This window comes from Pseudopipra pipra, chromosome 15 (genome assembly GCF_036250125.1).
Source record: "Pseudopipra pipra isolate bDixPip1 chromosome 15, bDixPip1.hap1, whole genome shotgun sequence".
Classification (NCBI taxonomy): Eukaryota; Metazoa; Chordata; class Aves; order Passeriformes; family Pipridae; genus Pseudopipra; species Pseudopipra pipra.
The window spans coordinates 14,321,456-14,345,756 of NC_087563.1; the positions used below are offsets into that span (position 1 = coordinate 14,321,456).

Below are 24,301 nucleotides of genomic sequence, written 5' to 3' on the forward strand. Positions count from 1 at the left end.
ACACAGTTTCAGGTAGGTGCAGCCCTGGTGACTGTGGAGCTTCAAACACGACGCGTTCTCCCTCCTGGGAGAACTTTACTTGTATTAACTCACAGCCAGCCTGCCCTCTGACTTATACTAAGCCCTGCGCGGCGCTGCGGGGAGCCTTCCTGCGTGGGGCGGCTGCGGGCGGTGAGTGGATGTGTTTGTTCGGGATTGTCCCTCCCGTGTCCCCCCGTGTCCCCCCGCGGTGCCGCCGCCGGGGGGCGCTGTGGGCCCGCGCGGTCACGTGCCCGCAATGGCGCAGCGGTTCCGGGTCCTGCGGTGCTGCCGCTGCCGCCGCTTCCAAGTGCACCCGGTGGGGTGGGATGGGATGGGATGGGACGGGGGCTGCGCGTCCTGACCCCTCACTGACCCCTCACTGACCCCTCACTGACCCCTCACTGACCCCTCACTGACCCCTCTGCGCCCTCGCAGGTCAAGCGCGGCGGGAAGTGGAGCTGCAGCGTGTGCGGGCAGTCGCAGGCCGTGCAGAAGGTGAGGGCAGCCCCTCAACCCTCACTGGCACCTCAGGGGTGCCCCGGGGGTTCCCTCGCCTCACCTGCTCCCTCCGCCCCGTGTCCGCTCGTTCCCTGCAGGTTTACGGGCAGGGCTCCGGCCCGGACTGCAGGCACCACGTCCAGAAGTTAAACTTGCTGCAGGGAGAGGCAGAGGAAGCGCTTGGCTGGACATCTTGGTACAGTGTTTAATCTTTATCTGTGTATTTCTTTTAATGTGCTGCAGCTGATGCACATACTCACACACGGGCTGCCTGTTACCCAGTCTGAGCTCACGGGAGGGTTTTCTGGCCTGTTGTGACCCCTAACTCTAACCCAGGTTTGTCCTCACCTCAAAGGAACAAACTCTTCATTGGGTTAAGTGTCCCAGCATGTTTCTTTTCACAAGGACTTTTTTTCAGATAAATTTGGTTCATCAATAGTAAGTGTTGGTCAGGCCTTTACCCATCAATATATATGCAATAGGGTTTGGATTTGTTGTGCTGTTTTTTAGTTTTGTTTGGTTGTTTGTTTTTTTTTTTTATTTGTTCTTTCTTATGTAGTTTGATGACCTGACTGTGGAGATGTCCATTTTACAGATTACAATCCTCATCAGATTACATCCTCAGAAAGAAAACATCCTCCACTCTACCTAACTGTTGGCATTTAGGGGGTTCACACTGTGAATCTGTTGAGTAATCACTGCTGCTATTGATAAAAGACTTGTTTAGTGCAAAGATTTCTGTGTAATTCCTGCTGGGCTGGAAAATCTGAATAGCACCTTCCTGTTTAGTTCATTCTTTAATCTCTTTATAAATCGTTTAATCTTGAACTGGTCTTGAACTGGTCCAGCTTCCTTTTTACTTGAGGTTATTTTCAGAAATCAATCAAAGGTGGTTACATAACTTAGTTGTGTGTACACAGTGCTTCAGGGTTAAGCTCGGGGAAGAAAACTCATTGTTTGTTCACTTTATCAAAGAGGGTTGCTATTTTTATTCTCAAAAAATCGTGAAGTTCAAAACATTGCGAAATAATTTCCCTTTTTGCTTGGTTTCTTGGGATATAATTAGTGAGTTCAAACTGTTGTCCCAAAGAAATGCTCTTATATCCCTAGTTATGCTTAATTAGAATTTGTCATTTCATGATTAGTGGCTTTAGATCAAAGTATTTGTGTAGAAAGAGTTACTTGCTAACCAGATTTTTTCAAGTATTTGTCAGTATATGTTGCAAGTTCTTCATTTGGCATCAGCTTTTATGTAGATCCTGGGTTTTCAGATGTTTTCAGACACAGTTTTTCCTATACTGTGTCCCTGTCCGTACTTTCTGTCCAATCCCTTGTGATATAACTGGGTGATTTGAAACCTGTGAATCAACAGACAAGAGTGTGTTCTAGAAACTGTAGTTTAAACCTCTGTTTTAGGTGCGTAGAAGACTCTGTAAATGACAGCAAAAACAGAGCAGCACAACGTGAGGACAGTTCAGTCCAGCAGGTAAAATCCCTACAAAGCTGAGGTAAATACCAACCCATTCTGTCCGAGGTGAATCCAGTGATCCCTCTATATGGTTCAGACAGCTGAAATGGTGATAGAATCAGAGAGGCTCCTGCAGAGGGAGAATGAGATGTACACAGAAACTCTGTTCCACTGGGAATTGTACCTGGGAACACGATACAGGGACATGTCCTGAACTGACTCACTTGAGGCATTCAGTGCATGTGTAACAATGCCAAAAATGAGAACCCCGTGTTTTGGTGTTTTCAGTAACTCTCCAATGTTGTAGGAGGGAAGTCAGACGTTAGAAGGGAGTCGCTGGAGTAAATATCTGGACCAGGAGAGTGAGGATCAGGAAGACGGGGAGGAGGAGGCAGCTCTAGCAAGGCAACAGTTCTGTTCCCAGAGGAAGAACACTGTGGGAGAACAAAGGTACAGAGAGAACTTTGTTTTGCAATTCCTGCCCCTGCGTGGTGACACTTGTTTTGGAGGTGTGGGAGGCAGCTCATCTCTGAGAGCTGAACAAAATAGAGGTTTGCAGTGTATGACCTGAGCTGAGCAGAGGTTTGGTGTTTGGGGATAAAACTTCTCTTATTGCTAAAGCCCTGCATTTTATGAACTTCTCTGGTGATCTGGTGAAAGTCAAGCAAATCTGTCCTCTTTGTGAATGGTTTTCTTGGCCAGGAAACATCGGAAGAGCTTCCTCTCCGGTGATGTTCCAGAGCATGCAGAAGAAAATGGAGTTTTCCAGCCTGTCTACCAAGCCAAAAAGGTTAAAACCACTGAGGTATTTTAGCTGTAGAAGATGCTTCTGACCAGTAAAACAAAACAGTGTTCTCCTGACCTCTTTTGTGTCATCATAATTTTGAATTTTTATGAGTCTTTCTCTGCTCTTCTATTTGAATGACTGGGGAGAAGAAAATTGGGGGTTTCTCTCTGAAAGGTTTCAGTCAGGCAAAGCCAATGCCACCTTTAATGCTCCTGTGCAGCCTAGCCCTGTGTGCTGGATTTATAACAGAGCCCTCTTCCTTCTTACAGCACAAGAAATGCTTTGCAGCAGTGCCTGATGGGGATGGCAGAGATGGTGTTTCTGGAGGCAGCGTGGTTCCTGCTGTCTGTGAGGCTGCAGTGCCTGAGGACAACACACAACCCCCAAGGACCTGTGCCAGACCATCAAAGTGGGGGAAATTTCTCTCATCTTCTGACAACTCCAGTGAAAACACTGCTGGGGTGACCTTGTCACTGTGGGGGAGCAGTGGAGGTTTGGGGCTGGACAGCACCACTGCAGCAGGTGCTAGTGGGGCCAGGAGATGCTCAGAACAGGCTGGAGGAACTCAGCCTCAAGGTACAGGTTTTAAATTTAAAAAGTGTGGTGCCAGCACTGAGGGTCTGGCTATGAAATTGCCCAGCACCAGATGCTCAGCTGAGGATGTGTCCAAAGAACCTCAGAGTCAGATAGAAACTACTGCAGGAAGGTGCTGTTTGGATAACACCAGCAGGGCAAATACCCTTGTTAACTCTAACCCCGGGCCAAAGCTGAGCAACATTTCTTGTGAAAAACTCTTTTGCACAGGTGAGGAGTTTGATGATGATCTCTGAGAAGTTCAGACATCTTTGGCATTGCTTTCTTGTCTCTATAATGTATGTCAAGCACTGAGGCACAATTTTTAACTGAAGGTGGCTTCACTCTAAGCCACTATTAGAACTACACTATTAAAGTTGTTTACTTGCTTTATGGTTGTGTTAGGGGGGGAAGGACCATTGCTCTCAGGTTACAGTGTTGTCTAGCAACCTCAGCAGCTAGAAATAGGAATGGAAGTAGGTCAGTTTGTGGGGAGAAAGCTCCCAGGCTTTAAGAACTCCTTGCCAGTACAATTAAATACTGTGATTAACTCCTCCTTACAAAATCACAGCTCTTTTCCCCTGTACTACATCTTTGTTTAGATCTCCCATAGCAACCCTTTCTTCCAGAGCTGCAGAGCCAGCAAAGCACTGGACTTCCTTTCCTTAGTGTAGCTCTAAGTGTGCAAAGTATGTGCAAAAAGGCAGCCCTAGGCTGATTTCAGCCTAGTCCCTACACTCTGTTAACTAAGTTACAGTACATAAAGCAATAAAGCTGTGATACTGAAACTCTCAGACACATCACATGCAGTAGTATTTATTTATCCTTCATTCTACAAGCACATAAGAACATGAGACAGAAACCCTTAGCAGGAAGAAAAGATGTACTGCAATGACTTTTGCTATATTGTCTTCTTTCAGTTAGAAAAGTGCTTTTTGTTACTACTACAAGTGAGGTGGCTGCTTGGAGTACTGGATGGCATCTAGTGCTGCCCCAATGTCGCAGTTCTTTGTCTGCAGGAGTCGAGTGAGCCATCCACCCTCATCAGAGAAGCCCATGGAGAGCATCTGGGACAGGGACTCAATGAGGCGAGGGTCTGCTTCTGTGAAGAGAAAAATGGTTTAGAGTTCAACTATTTCATGTAATCGGTAAAGCAGCCAAGGCTCTAATACCACACAGGAAGTGGGTGGCACAAATCCCCAGTGAAATGCTCTCCTTTGTCCCTCAGGAGCACCAACATTTGAGATAAATGACGACCAGAGCTAAGAAAACAATTGAATCAGGCTCAGCTGGCCTTGCTGTAGGACTGTGTGCTCTTGATCTCAGTTAAGGGGCCTTGGATAGTATTACTGGCTCTCATCAGAAAAACATGCCCTAAAGCCACGGGGACTACTACCTGTCCACATGCTGCATTAAAAGGCTCTCTTGAGCAGTACATAGCAAGGACACGATTCAGGACAGCACCTTTGTCGTGTTGCTCAAATGGCACATTAGCCTAAGGTCAGAAGTCTTGTTAAGACTTAGCTGCCCACATTCAAGAGGAGAACCACCTGACTGTCTCTAACAGGGTGCAAGAGCTGCCAAACCTGCCAACAGTCAGGGACAGGTTTAGCTGTAACTAACACGACCTTGCTTCCTACCACCTCTAAAACAGATCTGCGTTTTCAAGTGAAAGTTACTCTCAGCTATGAAACCTGCACCTTTCTCCTACCTGGTGGGAGGTGTGGGTAGAGAGCAGCTTCTCGCAGTCCTGTAGGTCCTGGCTGGGGAGGCTCCCGAGATACATCCAGGGAGCTGGGACCATCTGTGTCTGGCATTTGCAGGGACTGCAGCTCACCCGTGGAAGGATCCACTTCTTTGGATGATAAGTGGGTCCAATCTTCTTCACCCCCTGATGAACTGCTGGACTCACTGTGTTCCTGGAAAAAAACCAAAAAAAGACAGGTCCAGGTGCTGCAGTGCTTTCCAGGCAGGATACATGCTCCTACTATCTGCCTTTAATATAAAGAACTACATGCACAAGACATCCCCCCAACTTTGCTGTAAACCTGTAAAGGTGTTGTATATCACTTAATCTTCTGTCATCTTAATATTCAATCCCACAGTGCATGCCAAGTGACTATCTTCCTTTTTAGCAAAGCCTCAGCCAGCACTATTAAATTAGTGTCATAGTTCTTGTACCTGGGAGTGGAAGGGGCCATCTTCCATTTGTGTGGGCACAGGATCTATCACCATTTCCTGTATCTGTTCTGCAACAACATTTACTTCTGTAGCAGGGTCTGTGTTATTCCGGTCTGGCTTGGTCTGACCATTCTGGGCTGGAGCACTGCTGTTTGCCTCACCACTGTTCTCTTGATTGGGAGCAGTGGGAGTCACTTTGCTTCTCTTTCCTCCGTGTTCCACATCAATATCAACTTCAATACCTAGAAATGCATTTGAGAGGCAAAGTCGTAGAGCTTTTTCCAAAGCACAGTCCTAAATGAGCATGGGTCAGTCCCACTCTACACTCTAAAGCTTCTGCAATGCTACAGTTTGCCATATAACATGTAGTAATTAAAATGCAAAGCCTTCTTTAAATAAAGAATAGTTTTCTCTAAATAAAGAGTAGTTAAGCACCAAATAGTCATCTTGCTCTACACAGACAAGCCATATATTTAAAAGGGCTAGGGCAGAATTGTATCTATGTCCACATAAGCCAGGCAAAATCCAGAGTGACCACTGACTTAGTGTTAGTGTTCCAGTGCTCACATGTTAATGAAGTCTTGCCTCATTTTCTACCAAGGGAGGGCTCTGAAAAGGTAGTGGCTGTTCTAAGCTTAGGCATTATTAGTACCAGGTGTAAACTAAGCCTTTGAGGCTTAGTAGGCATGAGGTAGTTCTAATACTAGTCAGAACAGCTGACTGCTGCTCCTGTTAGACATTTAAGCCAGTCCCAGGGATTGACCTGGTAACAAACTGTAAGGCACTTACCCAAGGGGCTCAGAAAAGCTGCAACACTCTCCCCAACATTCTTTAGGAAGGTGACGTTGGGGTCCTGAGGCTGGTTGTTAGTAGAAGCTTCTAGAAAAACAATTTCTGTTAGCACACACAGAAGCTCAGAGGGAAAGAGCACCTACAGTGTGTGTCCCCATGACAGCTTTGTGCTCCTTCCTGTCACTCACATACACTGCACAACAAAGGCAGTACAGAGACAAAAACTAACTCTGAGCTACCTCTGGAACAGAAAGCCAACATTAGCATTGTTAAGGCTCATTAGCCATGCTGGAAGGCAGTGACATGCTTGACCTAACAGCTTGGCTTAGTTTGGTTCAGTTCCAGATACTCTTATCTGCATCCTCATCGATTGCATGGGCCCAAGCATGCCTTAAAGTATTCCCACTCTGTGCTGAAAGGTGCTAATTACTTCAAGCAAATTACGTTAGTTCCCATGTCTATCTTCCCACCAGAGCTGCAGAACCTCAGCTAGCCTGGCTCCACCACCACATTGCTTACCAGGGCATCTCCTCTTACCTTCTGCAGCAGGTGCACTGGGGGCTGCAGTGGTGGCTTCAGCCTGCCCGGAGTTCTGGCATGGAGGCGCAGGCCCAGGATACCCCCAGCAGTGCATCCATGGGAAGGGTGGAACACCGTGCCGCATTTTACGGAGCCAGCGTCCTCGGGGAAACCACTGTGAAGGGCAACATTCGTGTCACACTGTCCACACCACCAGATCCCGAGTAACTGAAACTCGTGGCTTAAATTTGAGGAATACCCCATTCATTAGTTCCCTGCCGTAGATTTTGCTCACCTCAAACGGATTTAGCAGCGGACTTTGGAACATCACCATGTTGTGATCCTTGTGGATGCCTTTCCCCTCACAGGTGCTGCACAGGTCATAGTCTGGGCAGACACTGCACTTGAACCTGGTGCCCACCACGGGTCCCTCGCAGCCGTCACAGATGACGTTGGGGTGCACCATGTTGCGGGGGGGCTCCTGGCTGCACTGCGAGCGATGCTCCCGCTTGCAATCCTTTTTCTCTGTTAGGGAAAGGGAACTTTCCATCAAGAATAGGTTGCTATTTACAGGCTGGAAATCAGGCAGAGGAGGAAGCACAAACAGCCCCTGTCAGAGCAGTATTAGCTTACTAGGTCAGTTTATTTTTACACTGGCTGCCAAACACAAGCTGAGGGCACAAGAGAGACCTTAAACCAAGTGCAAAGGGGTTTCGAAAAGATACCTGGCCCCAAAACCAATCATTGCTTATCCTAAATATCTCTTGGCATGTTTATTTTAGATTAGTACTGCACAACCTTATCTGGCTTCTCATCCTACCTTCCCAAGCACTGCAGGAACAGAATGTGTCTGGAGAGGGAGTTAGGAAGGCGTATGCCAGGAGGCACAACATGAGAATGGGGACAACAGCTCCAGGCTGGTGTGACTCATTAGACAGGCTGCAGATAAAGCTTTGCAGGTATCCACCTGAACAAAACGGACTAGGGAGCTATTATGCGCTGAAAAAGCTGGAATTAAGGCTTCCTAACACACTGTTGTGACTATTTAAGATACCAATGCCAGCTCAGTGTGCCCAGGGAGCCGGGATGACAACAGCAGCTCGCATTGGACCGGCTGACAGGGCTGGGAGGAAACTTGTGATCTGTTTACCCCCACCCCCAGCAGGGAGGATTCATGTTCTGTCGTACTGCTCTGCCCTTTATTTACCCTCCCTCGGCAAGGCCGCAGCTCCCACCAGGCCCTCGAGGACAAGGGGAAGGGCCAGGGCTGGCTGCTCCCACTTGGGGAGCCCTGCCAGCCCAGTGCACAGCCGGAGCCCCGCGGTGCCCTACCTTTGATGTACACACGGAACACGCCATCCCGCACGTAGGGCATCGCCAGCTCCAGCTCCTCGTCGGAGGAGAAGGCGATCAGGTCCCCTTCTTCATCTGGGAAGGGCGAAGCACAGGGTGAGGTGCGGGGTCGGGGGTCACGGCGCGGGGGCAGCGAGGCAGCAGGGCCCCGACACCCCCACCCCCGGGACACCCTCCCGGGGCCCGTCCCGCAGCGCAGCCCCCCTGCCCGCTCACCCTTGTAGTGCATGCGGAAGGCGGGCGGCGGCCCGGCCCGCAGCAGCCCCTGGAAGAGCTCGGCGACGCGGTCGTAGATGGCGCGGTAGCGGGCGGGCGGCGGCAGGGAGAAGCGGCGGATCTCGCGGGTCGCCTCCTCCTTGCCCAGCAGGTAGGCTTTCACCGTCAGCGCCGCCATGGCTGTGGCGCAGCAGGAATTGCCGTCGGGAGCCGAGACAGACGTCCAAGGCGGAGCGGCAAGGGCGGGCTGCAGGAGCGGCTGCGGGCGCCGCCATTTTATACTGCCGGCGCCTGCAGGTTACGCCCCCTTGAGGCCACGCCCCCACTAGAGCGTATGCACACGTTAGCCCAAGCTCCGCCCTTTTGTGTTCAGGCTCCGCCCCTTCTGGTCCAGGCTCCGCCCCCCGGTCCGGCTCTCCGCGGTCCCGGTCCGGTCCCGCTTCCCGTCCCTCGCCATCCCGGCTTCGTTCTCCCCAGGAGGGAGGGGAAGGAGCTCAAGGCGCGTTTCCTGCAGCCGGGAAATCCTGTGGATACGTGCAAATGCCTGTGTCTGCTCCCTGCCCTGCTCAGCCCTCCCGGAGTAGCGCCTGTGCCCTGGTTTGGGCGCGGAGACACAGTGCCATGCAGGTTGTGGGGCACGGGGTTATTTTGGTAACCAGAGCACCAGTGGGGAGTGAGTGTGGCATGGGGACCTTCTGGGTGGCCGATGGCCTCTGAGACCCACTGGTGGGGAAACACAACCATCCCTGTGCCCATCATGAGGCAGAACTGGGCTAGACTGGTCCCAGTCACCGCTTGAACATTACCCACCACGATGTACCGGGGCACGTGCTGTCACAGCTCTTGGCCATCCCTGTCCTGCTGGTCCTTTCCATCACAGCAGACGGGACAGCGCTGGGGAGCCACGCGCCCGACCTGCTCGTGCCGGGGCAGCAGCACCCGCTGGAGGGTTTGCATGCCCAGCATGACAGGAATAAATAACTCTTCCCTGAACCCCCGTGTTTCGGAAGGGAGGTCTAAAAATATAGACACTGGTGTAAACACAACTGACATTAAGGAGGGTGTGCTGGGGCCTTTCCAAGCTGGTTGGCAGCAGCATTTTTTTGCAGATCAGATACAGTTGACAGGCCTCTTAATCCGGCCACAGGAGAGTTCAGCTGGCAGAACACACCGCCTGTGCTGTCCAAGCATAATTAAATAAGGATGGATCAATGATTATTAGGTTCCTTGTTGGTGTTAATTTCCTCTCACCCAAGGCCCTGACCATTCTGACTCTTGGTGTTGTATTTCTTAGTTTAAGATAACAAGAATTTAGGAGAAACTGTGTCATGATTTATCATCTTCTGTAATCAAGAGAAGCATACATTTTAATTTCCACAATGGGGAGGTAGTTTATTTCTTGAACTTACGCATATATGTTAAAACACTTGGCCTTTCATGTAGAGACATTTGGGGCAGATGTGTGGCAATGTTGAAATTGCAACACCTTTCTGGAAAATAATATTTACAGTAGAAAAGGTTGCCCCTTTTAACTTGAAGATTTTTCTAGAAATTTCAATTTCTAGGTATGACACGGCTAATATTCCACCATGAAGTAGCAAGTTAAAGTTTAAACATCAGCAGACTCAGGTGTAAGCCTGGATGATGCTGCTTAGGAAATGATTCAGCAGCTTTTACAGCACGGGATATTGAAAAGTTTGGGCAGGCAGCAAAGCCGTGTTACACTCATCTTCCCTTTTGCCTATTTGTTGTGTGTATCCTTATGTCTGAAAATGTTGGTGAAAGTTGATGACTTGACATGTTGTATTATATTTTTTTCTCCATAAAATCAGAAGCAGGACCAGTGGTAGAAGGACATGCAGTACAGGACACGCTGCTGACAGTGTTGCATCTGCCTCACCAAGCAGCACCTCCAGCATGTCTGTCTCATGTTCTATTTCTGAGGACCCCAAGGGCCACTTTTGCTCTCATTTACAGAGCCAGATACCTGCATTTTCAGATCCAGCCCAAGCACATTCATTCCTTAGGCTCTGAGTTGGTGCAGCACCAATTCCTATTCCCTTCTCCATCCCTGCCTGGGTGTTTGAGGCACAGAGGGTTGTTCTCAAGTTGCTGGGTCTTTTCCACTCAGTTCTCTTTCCAGGTAAATTGATTAATGCATTTATAATTACCAAGCAATTCACCAGAGTAAAACCAGAAATCTAAGTTTTCCTCTGTGTCAGCTTTCATCCCGCTGGCAAATATGGAAGGGTCCAAATGACAAGGGGAATTTCCCTTCTCCTGGTGGTACTTGCTGAGTCACGCTCAGCTCTCTGGGTGTGACATCATGCACTTTCACAAAACAAGGAAAACAGGCTTTCACCAGCCTGCATTAGCTTACCTCACCGATCATGGGACAGGGGTGACTCACTGAGTGCCTGCTCCTCCTCCTTGAGGTTGGGGATTTCCTCCCAGCCAGCCCTTCTCCAGCACAGACCTCAGACCTCCCTCTGTCCCATTGTCCCCAGCCCTGGGATGTGCCTCTGGGAGGTTTCTCAGCCCCCTGGAGAAGCCATATAAGGATCTGGGCTGTATTCTCACAGAGGTTCTCTTGAGAAGTGTCTCCCTGGTGGATGTGGATTTTTTTGATTCTCAGCGTGAAGCACAGGCTGTGTGGATGATTTTTTAAGGTTCCTTAGGAATCCCATAGCAGCACAGCAACCTCTGCCCAAAAAGTAGCTTGTCCTAGCTGCTGAGTAACCAGCTTCACAGATGGATGTAGCAAAGGAACAGCAAAGAGGATGGGGGGAAAAAAAAAAAGCTGAGTTCAAAAATTCGAGTTAGAAAGGAAAGACTCAAAAAGGAGCAATTAGCATCACTGAAGTGCTCAGCTTTCTCTCTACACCCACTTTCTGCTGGGAAATGTTTAAAAATATTTGGTGAGATTTTTACTCCGAGGGCACCACCACCAGAAATACTCCTTATGTGCAGACTTTGCATGTTCACAGTAAAGACTTAGAGGCATGAAGGGGCGGAGGGGGCGGGGGGTGTCCAATCTTTTCCTTGCTTGCAAACTACAACAGAGGCTGAGGACGATATTCCAGAGGAAATATTTCCTCAGATCATTGCTCCAGCCTGAGGCTCCCATCGCTGTCCCGGCACTCCCGGTGAGGAGGGGCGGGTTTGGCCCTCGGGCACCCCCTGGCTTTGGCAGGACGGTGTGTGGTGCCGGAGGGACGGTGCAGAGCCACAGTGGGCAGGTCTGGGTGCCACGATCCCACCCGCTCTTTCCAGAGGCTTCTGGAGAGGTGCAGGATCCTCTGGATGTGTCGGGTCAGAGGTGGGTGACTCAGCCCCGTCCCATGACAACTTCCCTCCTCCCTGTTCTCTGCCTCGGAAGCAGAAGCCTTCCTTCCTCACTGGCACAGGCAGAGCAGGGTGTTTTTTGCTGTCTCATTTTTGAGGTTGATCTTTCCTGAAGGTTAGCTCTGCCACGTCAGGTGTTTACACAGCCTCAGCAGCATTTCTCATTTCTGTGGTATGAAACTTTTAAGGGCAGAAAACTCTGGGACAGTTTTTTCACAGAAACCGAGGAGCAGATTGGGAGAACAGGTGGAGGGCAAACACAAGGGGTACAAGCACACTACGGGTGTCATGGAATTCCATAAGGATTTCATGCTTCTGAAGGTGAGAAAGAACTTTTTGCAACCCACACAAATTGCTTGGGGTGAGTGTTGCTTTGAGAACCTGACTTGTAGCTTTTGCCCTGAATTAAAGCATCAACATGTCAACACATTGAAAGTAAAGCACCCTGTTGTCATCTTCATCTCCTGCGGCTATGGAGAATTTGAAAACATTTGTACTGCATTGAAACAAGCCCTACTGATGTTTAAACACAGCCATATATAAAACTCACACAAAATAAAATTATTTTGGTTTATGAGAAAAACAGAAAGTGCTTCTTGTTTAAAACAGCCTGGGAAGCATCGAGGCTGACCCACTCACAGATAGGCCAAACTCTCTTCTCTTTGGAGAACTAGATAAAATCAAATATAAATCTGGATTACATTTTCTACCTAGACCTAATGAATGTTTTCTCTTTCTAATCTTTGTGATGGCCTCAGGACCTGTGGATTACTATGGAAGTGCTTCCAGTGGAAGGCCCTAATTTCTGCAGCACTTTCAGTGTTGCCAACATCAACAGTTCAAAGATCATGAGATCACCTAAAAAAACCATCTTCTCTCTCTTTATTTGGTGCTGGGGTTTTGGGTCTCTGCAGTTTATATTTTAATCTTTGCTCTGCAAAAGGGCCAAAGCTCAAAACTTAATTGTTAAAAGTAGAATAAAAGCCAAAACTGGGATAACAGAGAGGGACTTCAAGAATAAAAGGGACCTTTGCAAATCTGAGAAAAAAATGGCAAGTGATGCAATTTTGCTTAGTCCCTCATTTTGTCCAAGAGAACCCAAGTTTTTTTTCATGAGAGGGTGGTATAAAGCTCATTAATTTCTACAGACTTTTATGAAGACAAAGTATTACAGCAGAAATTAGATTAAACTTTATCCTTGGGAAAGAGTCTAATTAATTGTCTTGGAGAAATTATTAATGTTCCTCTGTTCTCTTCCACTGCAGGCACAGCACATATCCCGAGTGGAAAGAGCATTTTGTACCTCTGAAAAATAAACAGCCAACATCTAATGCACTATAACGTTATGTGTTCTTTCTACAAACCCTGTGACTGCAGCAGGATTTCACATGCCTTTCCCACCAGTGGCTCTCACTTGTCTGCCACCTCTGGGTGGGGGTTTGCCATTAATTCCTGTGAACCCGCTCTTGGTTTAATCTGGGTTTAACGCGTGGGTTCAAGGCGAGAAAGCAGCGATTTGGGTGGGACAGAGCTGCTGGGCTGCTGCTCTTTGCTGCAATGTGCAAGTTGCTGGTGTGGTGGAGGCTCCAGCTGCAGCCGAGGAGCGAGTGGTGGTGGCTGTGCTGGGCTGGGGCTGAGCCTGGGGCGTGGGCGTTCACCAGGGAGCAGGATAAGTGCCCCAGGGCTCGGCTGTCCCACTGCTGGCTCGTGTTCTCATGGGGACGGTCGCTTGGGCAATGCCTCGCAAAATCCAGGTTAGGAAGCACAGGTCCAGCCCCCCTCGGTTTTTTCAATATTCCCAAGAGTGTTTCTCAGTGCATTTCCCTTCTCAGGGATGGGCCCGGTGTGAGCAGCAGTCTGTGCTGGGACTCTGCAGCTCCTCACTGGCTTCTGGCAGTGGAGGGAGGTAGGAACTTTTGGTGCCGTCCAAAGGGCTCCCTCTGCCGATTTCCTTCCAGGATTTTCTAACCACCAGGAGAGGCCATTTCAAGATTTGAAAAACGTGGTTTATTTTATGAACTGGAGAAGATTCTAAGGATGCAGTTAGACAAGATCATCTCCTGCAGAAATGGGCAACCTGTGCTTTTCCTGATGCACTTGCATAGTTCTCAAAGGCACGTGTGTCACCCAGAGCATCTCGAGGCAGCCCCTGCACCCACCCCTCCTGGTGCTAAGCTCCCTTCACCCCTTGCCTTTCCAGAAGGAAATAGAGCAGAGACCTGAGCACCCGTTTGCAGGATTTCCCTGTTTCAGAAGAATTCCCGTGTCTGCTGGAGTGTTGCTGGGAGATGTGCCCACAGAGCACAGCTGGCTCCCAGCTCATCCCTGCCTGCCACCTGGGACAACTCCTGGGCTGTATCCGAGCATTGCCAAGTGCCTGCATCGCTGCTCCTGCCTCTGGCACGGGCAGAGCTTTGCTGTACATTGCACCCTGATTGATCCAAACATCTCAAACAACAGACTTTGATCACTGGAAGCCAGTCCTACAGTATTTACACGTCTGAGAAATATTTACTCGCTAGCAGAGCTCTGGGGAACCGAAGATGACAACTTTCACTGGAGGAATTATGTACCCATGTACAGGGCACACGAGCTGCCTGACCTCACGCACAACCAAAGATACAAGTTCAGATGATGGAGGCACGTAAATGCTTGCGGAGCCTGACCTCACTGTACAGCTCCTCCTGGTCTGTAATGAAATAAGCTGGACCCATTAACAGAAGAAAACAGAAGCAAAATAATATTTTAATCTGATTTCTTCTGTCTTTCACCCAGGCAAGCAGCTTGAGGTCATAACCCCTGAATGCCAGGTCCTTTGGAAGAGGGATGATGTCCTTCCAGGCAGCAGCTTCCATTTGTGGTATTAATCTGGCATTGATTTTCTCTCAGTAAACATGAGATGCTGTTTCCTTAACCAAGATGAAATTCTTCTGCCGGAATGGCAGCGAAGGTACACTGCTGCTGCCCCCCGACCTTGTCCTGCACAGCCCCACAGTGCCCCAGCTGTGCACACCCCGTGGGGACACCTCTCTATGCGTCGATAGGGATGAGCCAAGGATACAGGTGTGTAAGTTATATGTGTAACACAAGAATGTGCACTTGTGCACACATACATATGTATGTACACACACAGTCACATACAGACACACGCACACACACAGACACAGACACTCTCACACACATTCACACAAGGACACACTCACGCACACTCACAGTCACACAAGGACACACACAATCACAATCACACACAACACAATCTCACACACACATTCAAACACAGACTCTCATACACAATCTCACACTCACCCACTCACACTCACACTCTCATACTCACATGCAATCACACACACACACTCACTCTCACAAACATTCTCACACACATTCACACACAGTCTCACACTCACAATCACACGCACACACACACACACGCACTCAGACAATCTCACACACTCACATACTCTCACACACCCACATAATCTCACACACACACACTCTCACACGCACAGTCTCACATACACACTCTCACAGTCTCACACACACACACACAATCTCACATACACACTCACTCTCACACTCACAATCTCACAGTCTCACACTCACACACACAATCTCACAGTCTCACACTCACACACACAATCTCACTCTCACACTCACACACACAATCTCACTCTCACACTCACTCTCACACTCACACACACAATCTCACAATCTCACACTCACTCTCACACTCACACACACAATCTCACTCTCACACTCACACACACAATCTCACTCTCACACTCACTCTCACACTCACACACACAATCTCACAATCTCACACTCACTCTCACACTCACACACACAATCTCACATACACACTCACTCTCACACTCACACACACAATCTCACTCTCACACTCACACACACAATCTCACATACACACTCACACTCACACTCACACACACAATCTCACAATCTCACACTCACTCTCACACTCACACACACAATCTCACATACACACTCACACTCACACTCACACACACAATCTCACTCTCACTCTCACACTCACACACACTCACAATCTCACAATCTCACACTCACTCTCCCTCTCCCCCCGCCCCGCCGCACACCCGCACTCTCCCGCACGGGGGCGCCCTCCGCCCGCTGCCGCCCCGCCCCTCAGCCCCGCCCCTCGGCCCCGCCCCTCGGCCCCGCCCCGCCCGCCCGGCGGGCCCGGCGCGGGCGCTGCGAGCGGGCGGTGCGGGCGGTGCGGGCGGTGAGCCCCGCTCCGCTCCCGCGCCGCTCCCGCGCCGCTCCGCCAGGGCCCCCGGGGCCGCCGAGCCCGCGCCGCGCCCGGGACATGCGGCCGCCCCCGCCGGCGAGGAGGCGATGAGGCTCCGCAGCGGCACGGCGCTCACGCTGCTGCTCGGCTGCCTGTGCGCGCTGCTCTCGCTCTCCTGGTACGGCGCCTTCGGCGGGCACAAAGGTAAGGGGGGCTCGGCCGCCTCCCCGGGGCCCGGCCACCGCCCCGCGGCCGGCGAGGGTGTGCGGGGGCTCCGCGAGCCGCGCCCGGGGGTTCTGTGGGATCCAGACCCGCTGAGCATCCGGCGGGAGCTGGGGGATCCCGGCGGGCAGGATCCTGCCGGAGCCCCAGGGATGCGAACCTGGCGGGATTCTGTGCGCCTCTGGCCCCGCGGTACCCCCTGGTCCCCGTGGGACCGTGACCCGTGGGACTCCCGGGGCGGCGTGCCCGCGCCCCTACCCGTGTCTGGCTGGGCGGGAGGTGCCCTGGACGGGGGTCCTCGCTTGTCCCCCCGGTGCGCTCTGGCCTGGGGTGCCCATGGATGGTCGAGGAGCCGCGGGGTGATAAGGACTGTCGTCCAGGTCGGAGTGTGCTGGGCTTGGCTTTGGCGATGCTCTTCTTCACGCTCCCATGTTTATGGCCGAAACCTCCATGGGCGATGGAACCCAGGGGGGTTAAATCTGTGTGGAGAGGTGGTGATGCCAGCAACAGGGGCGAACCCTGGGATGGTGGGGGTTCTCTGGGCAAACTGGAAGTGAGGGGAGATCTGAGCAGCCCTGCCTTCCCTGCACAGGGCTCCTGTGGCTCGATGCCGAGTCCAGTAACTTCAGTGGATGTGGGACAGGTGTGAAGGCTGCGGCTTCAACACTCAAATATCGGTGCTGGCTTTGCACCGAGTAGGTGGCTGCAGAGCAGGAGTGCAGGGCCCCGTCCCACCGAGACTGGGAGGAATCCCAAGCAGGTATCACCAGATGCTCACTGCTGGTTTTTCCTGACAACATAATAGTTGCTTTTCCCCACCCAGTTTCTCACTCAAGCAGTGCACCAGACTTATCCTGGCCTGGAGGACAATTCTCACAGTTGCTTCTGAATTGTGTATCTGTCCTGTGTATGGGTGTGCAACCTCTCACAGCCATGGTAATTGCTCAGCTCTTCCATTTCCTGCACTTTGAAAGGTCATTAAAGTGCATGGTCTAACCAACCATCCCTTGACTCTCACTTCCCACTTGCCATATAAACATCTCTCTCTGCTACAGGTGAGAAGCAGCTTTTGCTGAGTGTAAGCTGTGACTTGGTGGCTTTGCAATCCCATGGCACACCGTGCAGCTTGTGCATAGTGCAAAGCCAGCATCAGGCCTGGGGCAGCTCTGGGGGAAGGCTTTTTGGCTCTGAAAGGCAGGATGACACGAGCCCATCCAGCCCAGCCACTTCCCTGGCAGCAGGCAGGAGAGCTTGGGATGTGCCATTTCATCCTGGCAGCTTCGGGAGTCGAACAGGCGGCAGCTTGGACTCCTGCGCCTCGTTTGTCACTGAAGGGCTCTCCTATCGTGCTGCTAACATGGTTTAAATCCCACCAGAGCTGCCTCCCACAGAGGTTTCGGTGACAGGCAATGCAGGGATGCTGTCAGGGTACTGGTGGATTGGTTTGCTTCTGCTGGTGGGATTTTTAAGTGGCCAAAATGTTTGCACATCCCGGTGTTGGTGTGTGCCCTTTCAGCTGGAAATGCTAGACCATGGTAGTTGTGCAAAGGCAGGGGAGCACTCTGAGAGCTGCTCTGTGGTTATCACTGAGCAGTGGCTCTGCTCAGACCTTCCTCCCATAAACAAAGTGAAAGCAGTGTGCAGTGCTGTGTGGGCTTCGAGCAGTCCCTCCAGGTTTCAGAAGCAGGGTGGCCAACCCCACTGGGCAGTCTGTCCTCCTTTGACTCACCTGTATTTTTTAACAAATAGCTTTTCCCTGCTGCTCATGCAAGTGCTAAAATAGCAACCTGGGGTGCCACTGTCCCTGTCCTTCTCGGGAGGACCCTCCCTGGGGTGTTTCCCTCTGACAGCAACACAGTCAGTTGCACACAGGGATCACTACAACAGGTCACAGATAACACCGGTCGGGCTGTGTCAGCACAGCAGGTTTCCGGCTGTTATGGTCATTTACGTATCAGACCGTTATTCAATACAGAGCTGGAGGAGACCTTGGGAGGTCATTCAGTCCATCTCCTGCCCTACCCACGATCACTGATAACCAACCCCTTCCTGACAGATGTTTGTCGTATTCATTCTTAAAAAGCTCCGATGACAGAGATGCTCTAAGCTCCCCGGACAATCTGTTTGACATTTAGCAGCCTTGATATTGGATTTTTCTTATGACCTGAGCAGAAATGTCTTTTTCTTCAGTTTAGTTTTATGATTGCTCTTCTTTTTTCCATTTATTGGGCACAGGCAGAAAAGTTCCTTCTGTCCTTTGCAGGAGCCCAGTAGATATTTGTAAGTTGCTACTGTGTTTCCCTGTACTAATATAGATTAAACCAGGCTAGTTCTTTTCATCACTCATTTTAGGTCATGTATTGTTCTGCAGTTGTTCTTTGACTCTCTTCTGGACTATCATCCCTGGTGATGAATGTTGCTTAGCCTGTGATAAAGGACTGAAATCGCTGCCATATTTTTGCTCCGAAGACTAAGGGATTACTTCATGTCTTTTACATACAGTGATCCTGTCAATACATCCCACTGTTTGCTTTTTACTTTTGCCACAGGTGACTCATGTTTAATTTTTTTATCCCATTGACCTTTCAGCCATTCCTTTCCAGAACTTTTCCTGCTTTTCATTCCTTATCTTGTATTTGCCTGGTTAATTATTCTTACCAAATTGCATTACCTCACGCTTGCCCTTGTTGAACTGCATCCTTTTTTTCTTTTTCAGACTGCTTTTTCTGAAGTGTCAGGATTGTTTTGAATTCTGATCTTGTCCTCCTGCATGCTTGCAGTCCCTCTCAGCTTGGTGTAGCCTTCCAAGGCAATCAGCATGTTTTCTCTGCCATCAGCCAAGTTGTGGATGAAAACACCAAGTGGTATTGGAGCTGGAATAGGTTCCACTGGAACCTGCTTCAGTGGGGTCTGTGCTCAGAGAGCAGTGACCACTTCACTGGTGGTCTTCCCAGCAGTGGTCCAGCCCCTGCATCCCTCACTGTGTTATGGGTGCATCCCATTAGACACTATCAAAGGTCTCTCTGAAATCTTTGCTTCTTCCCCTTTTCCTGCAAGCCCCAGCACCCCATCGCAAAAAGAAATATGAGAAATTTGGTGTGATTTGTTCTTGATAAACAGAGGTTTATCTCTTGCTCAAATTCTCCTTGTCTTCTAAGCACTTCAACTGAAGTTAAGCTGATTATTCTGTAATTTCCTGCCTCCTCCTTATTCCCATTCCTGTATTTTTCAAAGATAGGCTTTGTGTTTGTCAGTCCTCTGTAACATCAGCCATCCCCTGTGAGTGACTGGAGACAGTTCCCAGTGATCCCGAGCTGCTCATGTTGTTGAGTTCTGGGGAAGGCTGGCAAGGTGTCCTCATTGCCTCTAGTGGGGAATAAAATGATATTAAAACACGTGTAGAGTATCGCAGAGCCTGCTTGTCTTCCCACTCTGTGTTGGGAGGACAAAACAATTAATCAAAAGAAAATAAACCAGAACAAACCATCTCTAGAGCCGCTTTTCCGTGACCAGCTCAGGGCTTGTTTACCTGCTAATGGCGTTCTGCCGCGCTGTGGTTATTAGCAAAGTTTTGACCTCATGGTCTGCAAAAAGAGATGCTGCCTCTTTCCAATTATAAATGAGGTTTGAAATAGTCTGCTGGAGTGGGAAGAGAAGGGCAGCCTCAAATAGCACAACCAGTCACCCAGGCGGCCGGTGTCCAGCATCACGGGGTGTTTGGAGGTGGACCACGTGCTGTGCGTCATGGTGGTGGGTGTCTTGGACAAAGTCTGATATTCTCTCTTTGCTGTTTCTAGGTTTAAATGTGGTTTAACTTTCAAAAACCAACAGCTGCCATGGAAGAAGCTCTTCTGTAACCTGGTGTCATGCATTGGACCTGTAGGGTTTAACTGTGGAGGATCAAGCCCTCAGGAAGGCACAGGCAGGCTCGGGCATTAACATGCCCAATGTGGGAATTCCAGGGGGTGTTTTACTGAGAGATCAGTCACTTTGTGACTTTAGATAAGTCACAAGTGCAGATGGGATGAAGGCTCAGGCAGCACCTCTGTAAAGAAATATCTCTTGTTCGGTGCTGCGCACAGCAGGATGCTCCACGCACAGCGGGATGCTCTGCTCGTGGCAGGATGCTCTGCTCGCTGGGGGTGTCCTTTGTGGGAAGCCAACTTTGTCCCGGAGGGTTGTTCCTCTGGGTGTGTTTACAAAGTCTTCTTATACAGTGCATAAAAGCCATGAACGCTAATCCGCTCTGGAAGCAGCAGAGTCAAAGCTTGTGGTACCGCTAAATATGAGCCGTATCTTGAGGCATATGGGGGTTCCTGCTGCTTTTTCATTTATGTTGCCTGCACCAGCTTGACTTCAGGTTTTTGTAGTTTCTTTGAGGTCTTAAGCACTGGTTGCAGCCAAACGGATGTGAGTGCAAGCCCTGGTTTGAGCTGGGGTCACTTCACTGCAGCCCTTGGAAGTGTTTCCCAGGAGGAGAGATGCCGGCAGCAGACCCAGCAGGTGCTTCTGATGGCTGAGGAGGTGCAGGCAGGGACCTGGCTGAGGAACTGTGAAGTTTAGAAATCTGTCATTAAAAGGCATGGTGAATAAAAAGATGTGCAGGAGCATTTCTGAGAGCTTTACTTGGCCTGTGTGGTGCTCAGCAGACATTGCGTGGAATTGGAATTGGGAATGGAACAGCATCTGCAAAATTATCCTGCCTATGATTTGACCAAATTCATCTTGAGAGCAGGGGGCACTGTGCAATATGTTGATATGCTTTTATGAAAATAAATTTTTCATTGTCTGGAGACACATTTATTTCTGGTTTTATTTCTTTTCAGTTTTTATTAGGTATTGAAATGGGGCTCTTGACCTGTATTTCACGTGCACTTGTCCTTGTCCTGTTGCTACTCCCACAGTAAGAGCTGCAGTTGTGTGATGGAGCTGAAGTTACTGGAAGTGGAAGGGGCTTTTCTCCTAACCTGTGTTCCTCGGAGTGGGAGACTTGGAGTCGTGTCCTTGCTGTGCTGTATCTCTCCCAGTCTTGGAAAAGTCAGCTGGCTGGTTTCATGCCTCAGTTCCCATCTGCTCTCTGGGGACAGTGACATCTCTTGTCACAGGGGTTTGGAGGACAGAGCCAGGCTTCTGTGACAGCAGGGTCTGTGTCAGCGTGTAGGAGAGGAGCAGTCAGAGGAAGTTAACACACACCCACCCAATTAGATCAAGTACTTCTCTTGGTTTATTTCTGTTGCAGAACAAAACTCTATCTCATTTGCAATTCCCTTTGATTCATCTAAAACAAATAATTGATTTGTACTTACATCCTGAATGTTCATTGATTATTCACTTAGTGTTTAATGTAAAACACATCTATAGCTGGCTAGTTTAAGTGAAGCTGCCAGTCATCTCTAGAAAGCCTTGAAGCCACTAAGCAGTAGAGAAATTGCTTTAGCAATAGATGGACAAGGCTGCTGCAGATAGGCTTGTGATATCCACAGTTCTCCCTGTTCACAAAACCCAAACCAGTCACCAAAGGACCAGTTTTTCTGGTCCCACACACATACCCATCCTGGGGTGCCTGGCTCAGCACAGGCATCCACAGCCACCAGGGCTCTGCAGGAAACCCCTGCAGAGGTGAGGCCGAGCCACCTGCCTAGAAATATTTGGAGACGATGCTTGTATATTTCAGGTGAAGATTTTCCATATCATTTTCATGCTAATTTTAATATCAAAGTTTTCTTTTTCATGAGACAAAGCCCACGAGGGCGGGGGGCTGGGTGGGTGAAGGTGGCTGCTGCGGTAGGAGAACTCACTGGGCAAATAAAAGGACTGTGGAAATTATTAAAATAATCAAAGGACTTCAGCAGGGGCGGGCAGGTTAGTGCTGTTAGGAGGAGAGGCTTTTCAGGGAGGGCTGATTAAGCATCTGCTTAACAGCTTCCTGATGCAGGCAGAGGATTGTTGTCTTCGATGGAGGAAAATACATTGTTTCTGCCTTCTCCACTTGAAGTACAGTGCAGGGGGCTTTTTATTCAGCAATGGCCTTCTTGGGTTTATTTTTGAGCTCACATCAGGCTTCCCTGGCAAAGCGAGAAAATCTGGGAGTGGCAGATTCCTGTTTTAAATAATCTCTTTCTGCATTACTTGTGTCACTGGCCACTTCTCCTTCTGTTTTTGTCCCGGTGTCAAGATACATTTAAGTCTCCTGGATCAGTGCACTGGCATGGATGCATCTCTGATGCACAGAGACAGCTCTGTAACTCCATCTTCCCTCCTGACTGCCCCTGCCTTGGAGTGCCTCTCCCAGTATTTAAATATTCTATCCCTTCTGTGCTATGTACAGGATAAATACTTACCTAAAGGTTAATCTGTATTTTGAAGTGACTCGACATGCACACGAAAATGTCTTGTGCAAGGTATTTTCATTTCTGCTTATATTAAAGTGGACAGCAGTAGCATTAAAATGTAAATTGTTAGGCTTTAAAGAAGCTTCTGGGCAAAAATTAATCTCCACTTGTCTTTTATGTTCATGATGAGTTTTGTTGTGTTGCAGTGTCCATTTACCTGTGACTATAATTGTTGCTCTGGTGGTTTAGGAGCTGTTTGTAGAGGGATGGATTTTGAACTGTGGGAAAAGCACAGTGCTGGCTTGTGTCAGTGCTGCTGCCTGGTCCATGCCTGTTCCTCAATGAGTTTTTAGACCATCCTAGTCACGTTTTCAAGTCTGCCTTAGAGCACTTTGGTTTTTCTTCTCTCCCTGGGATGGCAAGAGCTTTCTGGAAGGTTTAACCTGGTTTAAGCTGGAGACCCTTTTTTGTCAGTTGCTGCTTGTACTTAGGCAGCAATAAATCCTCTGTGTATTGTCACTGTTCTGAGGAATGTCATGGCTTAGGGAGGAGGCCTGTGGTACCAAAAGGTTGTGTAGCTTTCATGAGCTCTTGTAAATAATCAAAGAAACACTTCTAATACTGAGAAATGAGCTGCTTAAGATCTGTGTAAGAACATTAAATTCTTCTACAGCCTAGTATATTGAAAGCATGGTAATGAGACCAACCCTGCCAGTACCACGAACTTCACACAGAAGAAACTGGAGAAGTTTTCTGAGGGAAAACTAAATTTCTTTATCCCTCTCCAGAAGACAGACATCAGGGGAGCAGAGCTGCTGAGCAGTGTCCCCGAGCCATGTCCCCATGTGAAGAGCAAGAGCAGTGTTTGACCAGTCCTTTGCTGGGTGAATGGATGGACCTGGGTGGTGGTTGAACTCTCTCAGACTCGACCACTGCCACAGACAAGTACCTGTCAAATGAATTATTCAGTTAATGTTGGTGAAAGTGGTGTGGTGGTCTCCCTTCCCCATGCTCTGTGCCCTGACTGTGATCTTTTATTTGATCTTGCTTTTCATGTTTTAACCATTCCTTTTTCGTGTCATCTCTCATTGCGCTCTCTGGAGCTGGCTTTGATATCTTTTTTCTTTGCCTTCTATTTCACTCGGTTTCCTCCCTTCCTTCTTCCTTTGATGTTGCAGAAAATGACCAGGATGGACATCTTCCCACATGTCTTCCTTGTCTTAATCTTGTCCAGTTCAAGTTATCCACTATTTGAAGAACTTTACCAGTTACTCATCTAATAGTGTGGCTTCATTAAGTCCGAGCAATGATTTTGGGTAGAAGCTGGTTGGGCTGCCTGGGGAGGAGATGGTGCTGGTCTTTGCTCTGGGTGTCAGGGGTTGTTCTGGGTCCACCTGGGTCCCAGGAGTGGTGGTGAGGCAGGATAGAACTCCCCCAGGACAAACCCTCCTGGTTCCAGAGTGGTGATAGGCCCTGGGGGTTGTTTCCACAGGCGTCTTGTGTGGGTGGCTGGTGCTGATGGGGCAGCAGGAGCTCATCCTGCACCTCAGCTTCGAATAAATTGAAGGAAAAACAAAAACTGTGTTTAAAAGGAGATTAATTTGCTGACTTTGACGAGCAAGAAGTGCTTAGGTAAAAAAATACAAACGCAAATTCTGGCTGAGCACAAGCTTCATCATTAGATGGCTGAAATTCTCCACTCTGTTGTGCCAGTGAATCTGCATGAAACATGT

General features: G+C 49.3%; 3 protein-coding genes across 7 annotated transcripts in view; 2 read left to right on the forward strand and 1 right to left on the reverse strand.

Moving 5' to 3' along the window:
• Positions 1-240: 240 nt before the first annotated feature.
• On the forward strand, positions 241-3,736 carry MRNIP (MRN complex interacting protein). 2 transcript variants are annotated; one of them, XM_064672080.1, is made up of 7 exons: positions 241-337; positions 457-516; positions 618-715; positions 1,936-2,005; positions 2,295-2,437; positions 2,690-2,792; positions 3,044-3,736. In XM_064672080.1, the coding sequence occupies exons 1-7, from the start codon at positions 278-280 to the stop codon at positions 3,602-3,604; spliced, it is 1,095 nt and encodes a 364-aa protein (XP_064528150.1). In that variant the 5' UTR covers positions 241-277; the 3' UTR covers positions 3,605-3,736. The 2 variants fall into 2 exon arrangements, with proteins under 2 accessions (XP_064528150.1, XP_064528151.1); XM_064672081.1 differs by having other exon boundaries at positions 2,690-2,777.
• A 400-nt stretch (positions 3,737-4,136) lies between these two features.
• SQSTM1 (sequestosome 1) lies at positions 4,137-8,686 on the reverse strand. Of its 3 annotated transcripts, none has more exons than XM_064672077.1 (8): positions 8,409-8,686; positions 8,172-8,267; positions 7,135-7,364; positions 6,858-7,014; positions 6,318-6,407; positions 5,529-5,770; positions 5,059-5,266; positions 4,137-4,449 (listed from the first exon to the last, which is right to left on the reverse strand). In XM_064672077.1, exons 1-8 carry the CDS (start codon positions 8,584-8,586, stop codon positions 4,292-4,294), a joined length of 1,359 nt encoding a protein of 452 aa, XP_064528147.1. In that variant the 5' UTR covers positions 8,587-8,686; the 3' UTR covers positions 4,137-4,291. The 3 variants fall into 3 exon arrangements, with proteins under 3 accessions (XP_064528147.1, XP_064528148.1, XP_064528149.1); XM_064672078.1 differs by having other exon boundaries at positions 6,318-6,404; positions 8,409-8,673; XM_064672079.1 differs by lacking the exon at positions 6,318-6,407 and having other exon boundaries at positions 8,409-8,672.
• A 7,314-nt stretch (positions 8,687-16,000) lies between these two features.
• The window catches only part of MGAT4B (alpha-1,3-mannosyl-glycoprotein 4-beta-N-acetylglucosaminyltransferase B), a 49,930-nt gene continuing 41,629 nt past the window's right edge, over positions 16,001-24,301 (forward strand). Inside the window, exon 1 of one of the 2 annotated variants that reach the window (XM_064672085.1) lies at positions 16,001-16,218. In XM_064672085.1, the coding sequence (XP_064528155.1) occupies positions 16,122-16,218 (97 nt within the window). In that variant the 5' untranslated portion in view covers positions 16,001-16,121. The remainder of the gene's footprint in view (positions 16,219-24,301) is intronic. The other variant, XM_064672084.1, reaches the window with a different exon arrangement.

Excerpts from the sequence above, each read along its gene's own strand:
- SQSTM1 (XM_064672077.1), bottom strand. The coding sequence starts at position 8,586 with ATGGCGGCGCTGACGGTGAAAGCCTACCTGCTGGGCAAGGAGGAGGCG. Across the intron at positions 6,408-6,857 it reads CAGTGCACCTGCTGCAGAAG|AAGCTTCTACTAACAACCAG; the intron begins GTAAGAGGAGAT and ends TTGTTTTTCTAG. Across the intron at positions 5,267-5,528 it reads ATGGCCCCTTCCACTCCCAG|GAACACAGTGAGTCCAGCAG; the intron begins GTACAAGAACTA and ends GTTTTTTTCCAG.
- MRNIP (XM_064672080.1), top strand. The coding sequence starts at position 278 with ATGGCGCAGCGGTTCCGGGTCCTGCGGTGCTGCCGCTGCCGCCGCTTC. Across the intron at positions 2,438-2,689 it reads AACACTGTGGGAGAACAAAG|GAAACATCGGAAGAGCTTCC; the intron begins GTACAGAGAGAA and ends TTTCTTGGCCAG. Across the intron at positions 2,793-3,043 it reads AAAAGGTTAAAACCACTGAG|CACAAGAAATGCTTTGCAGC; the intron begins GTATTTTAGCTG and ends TCCTTCTTACAG.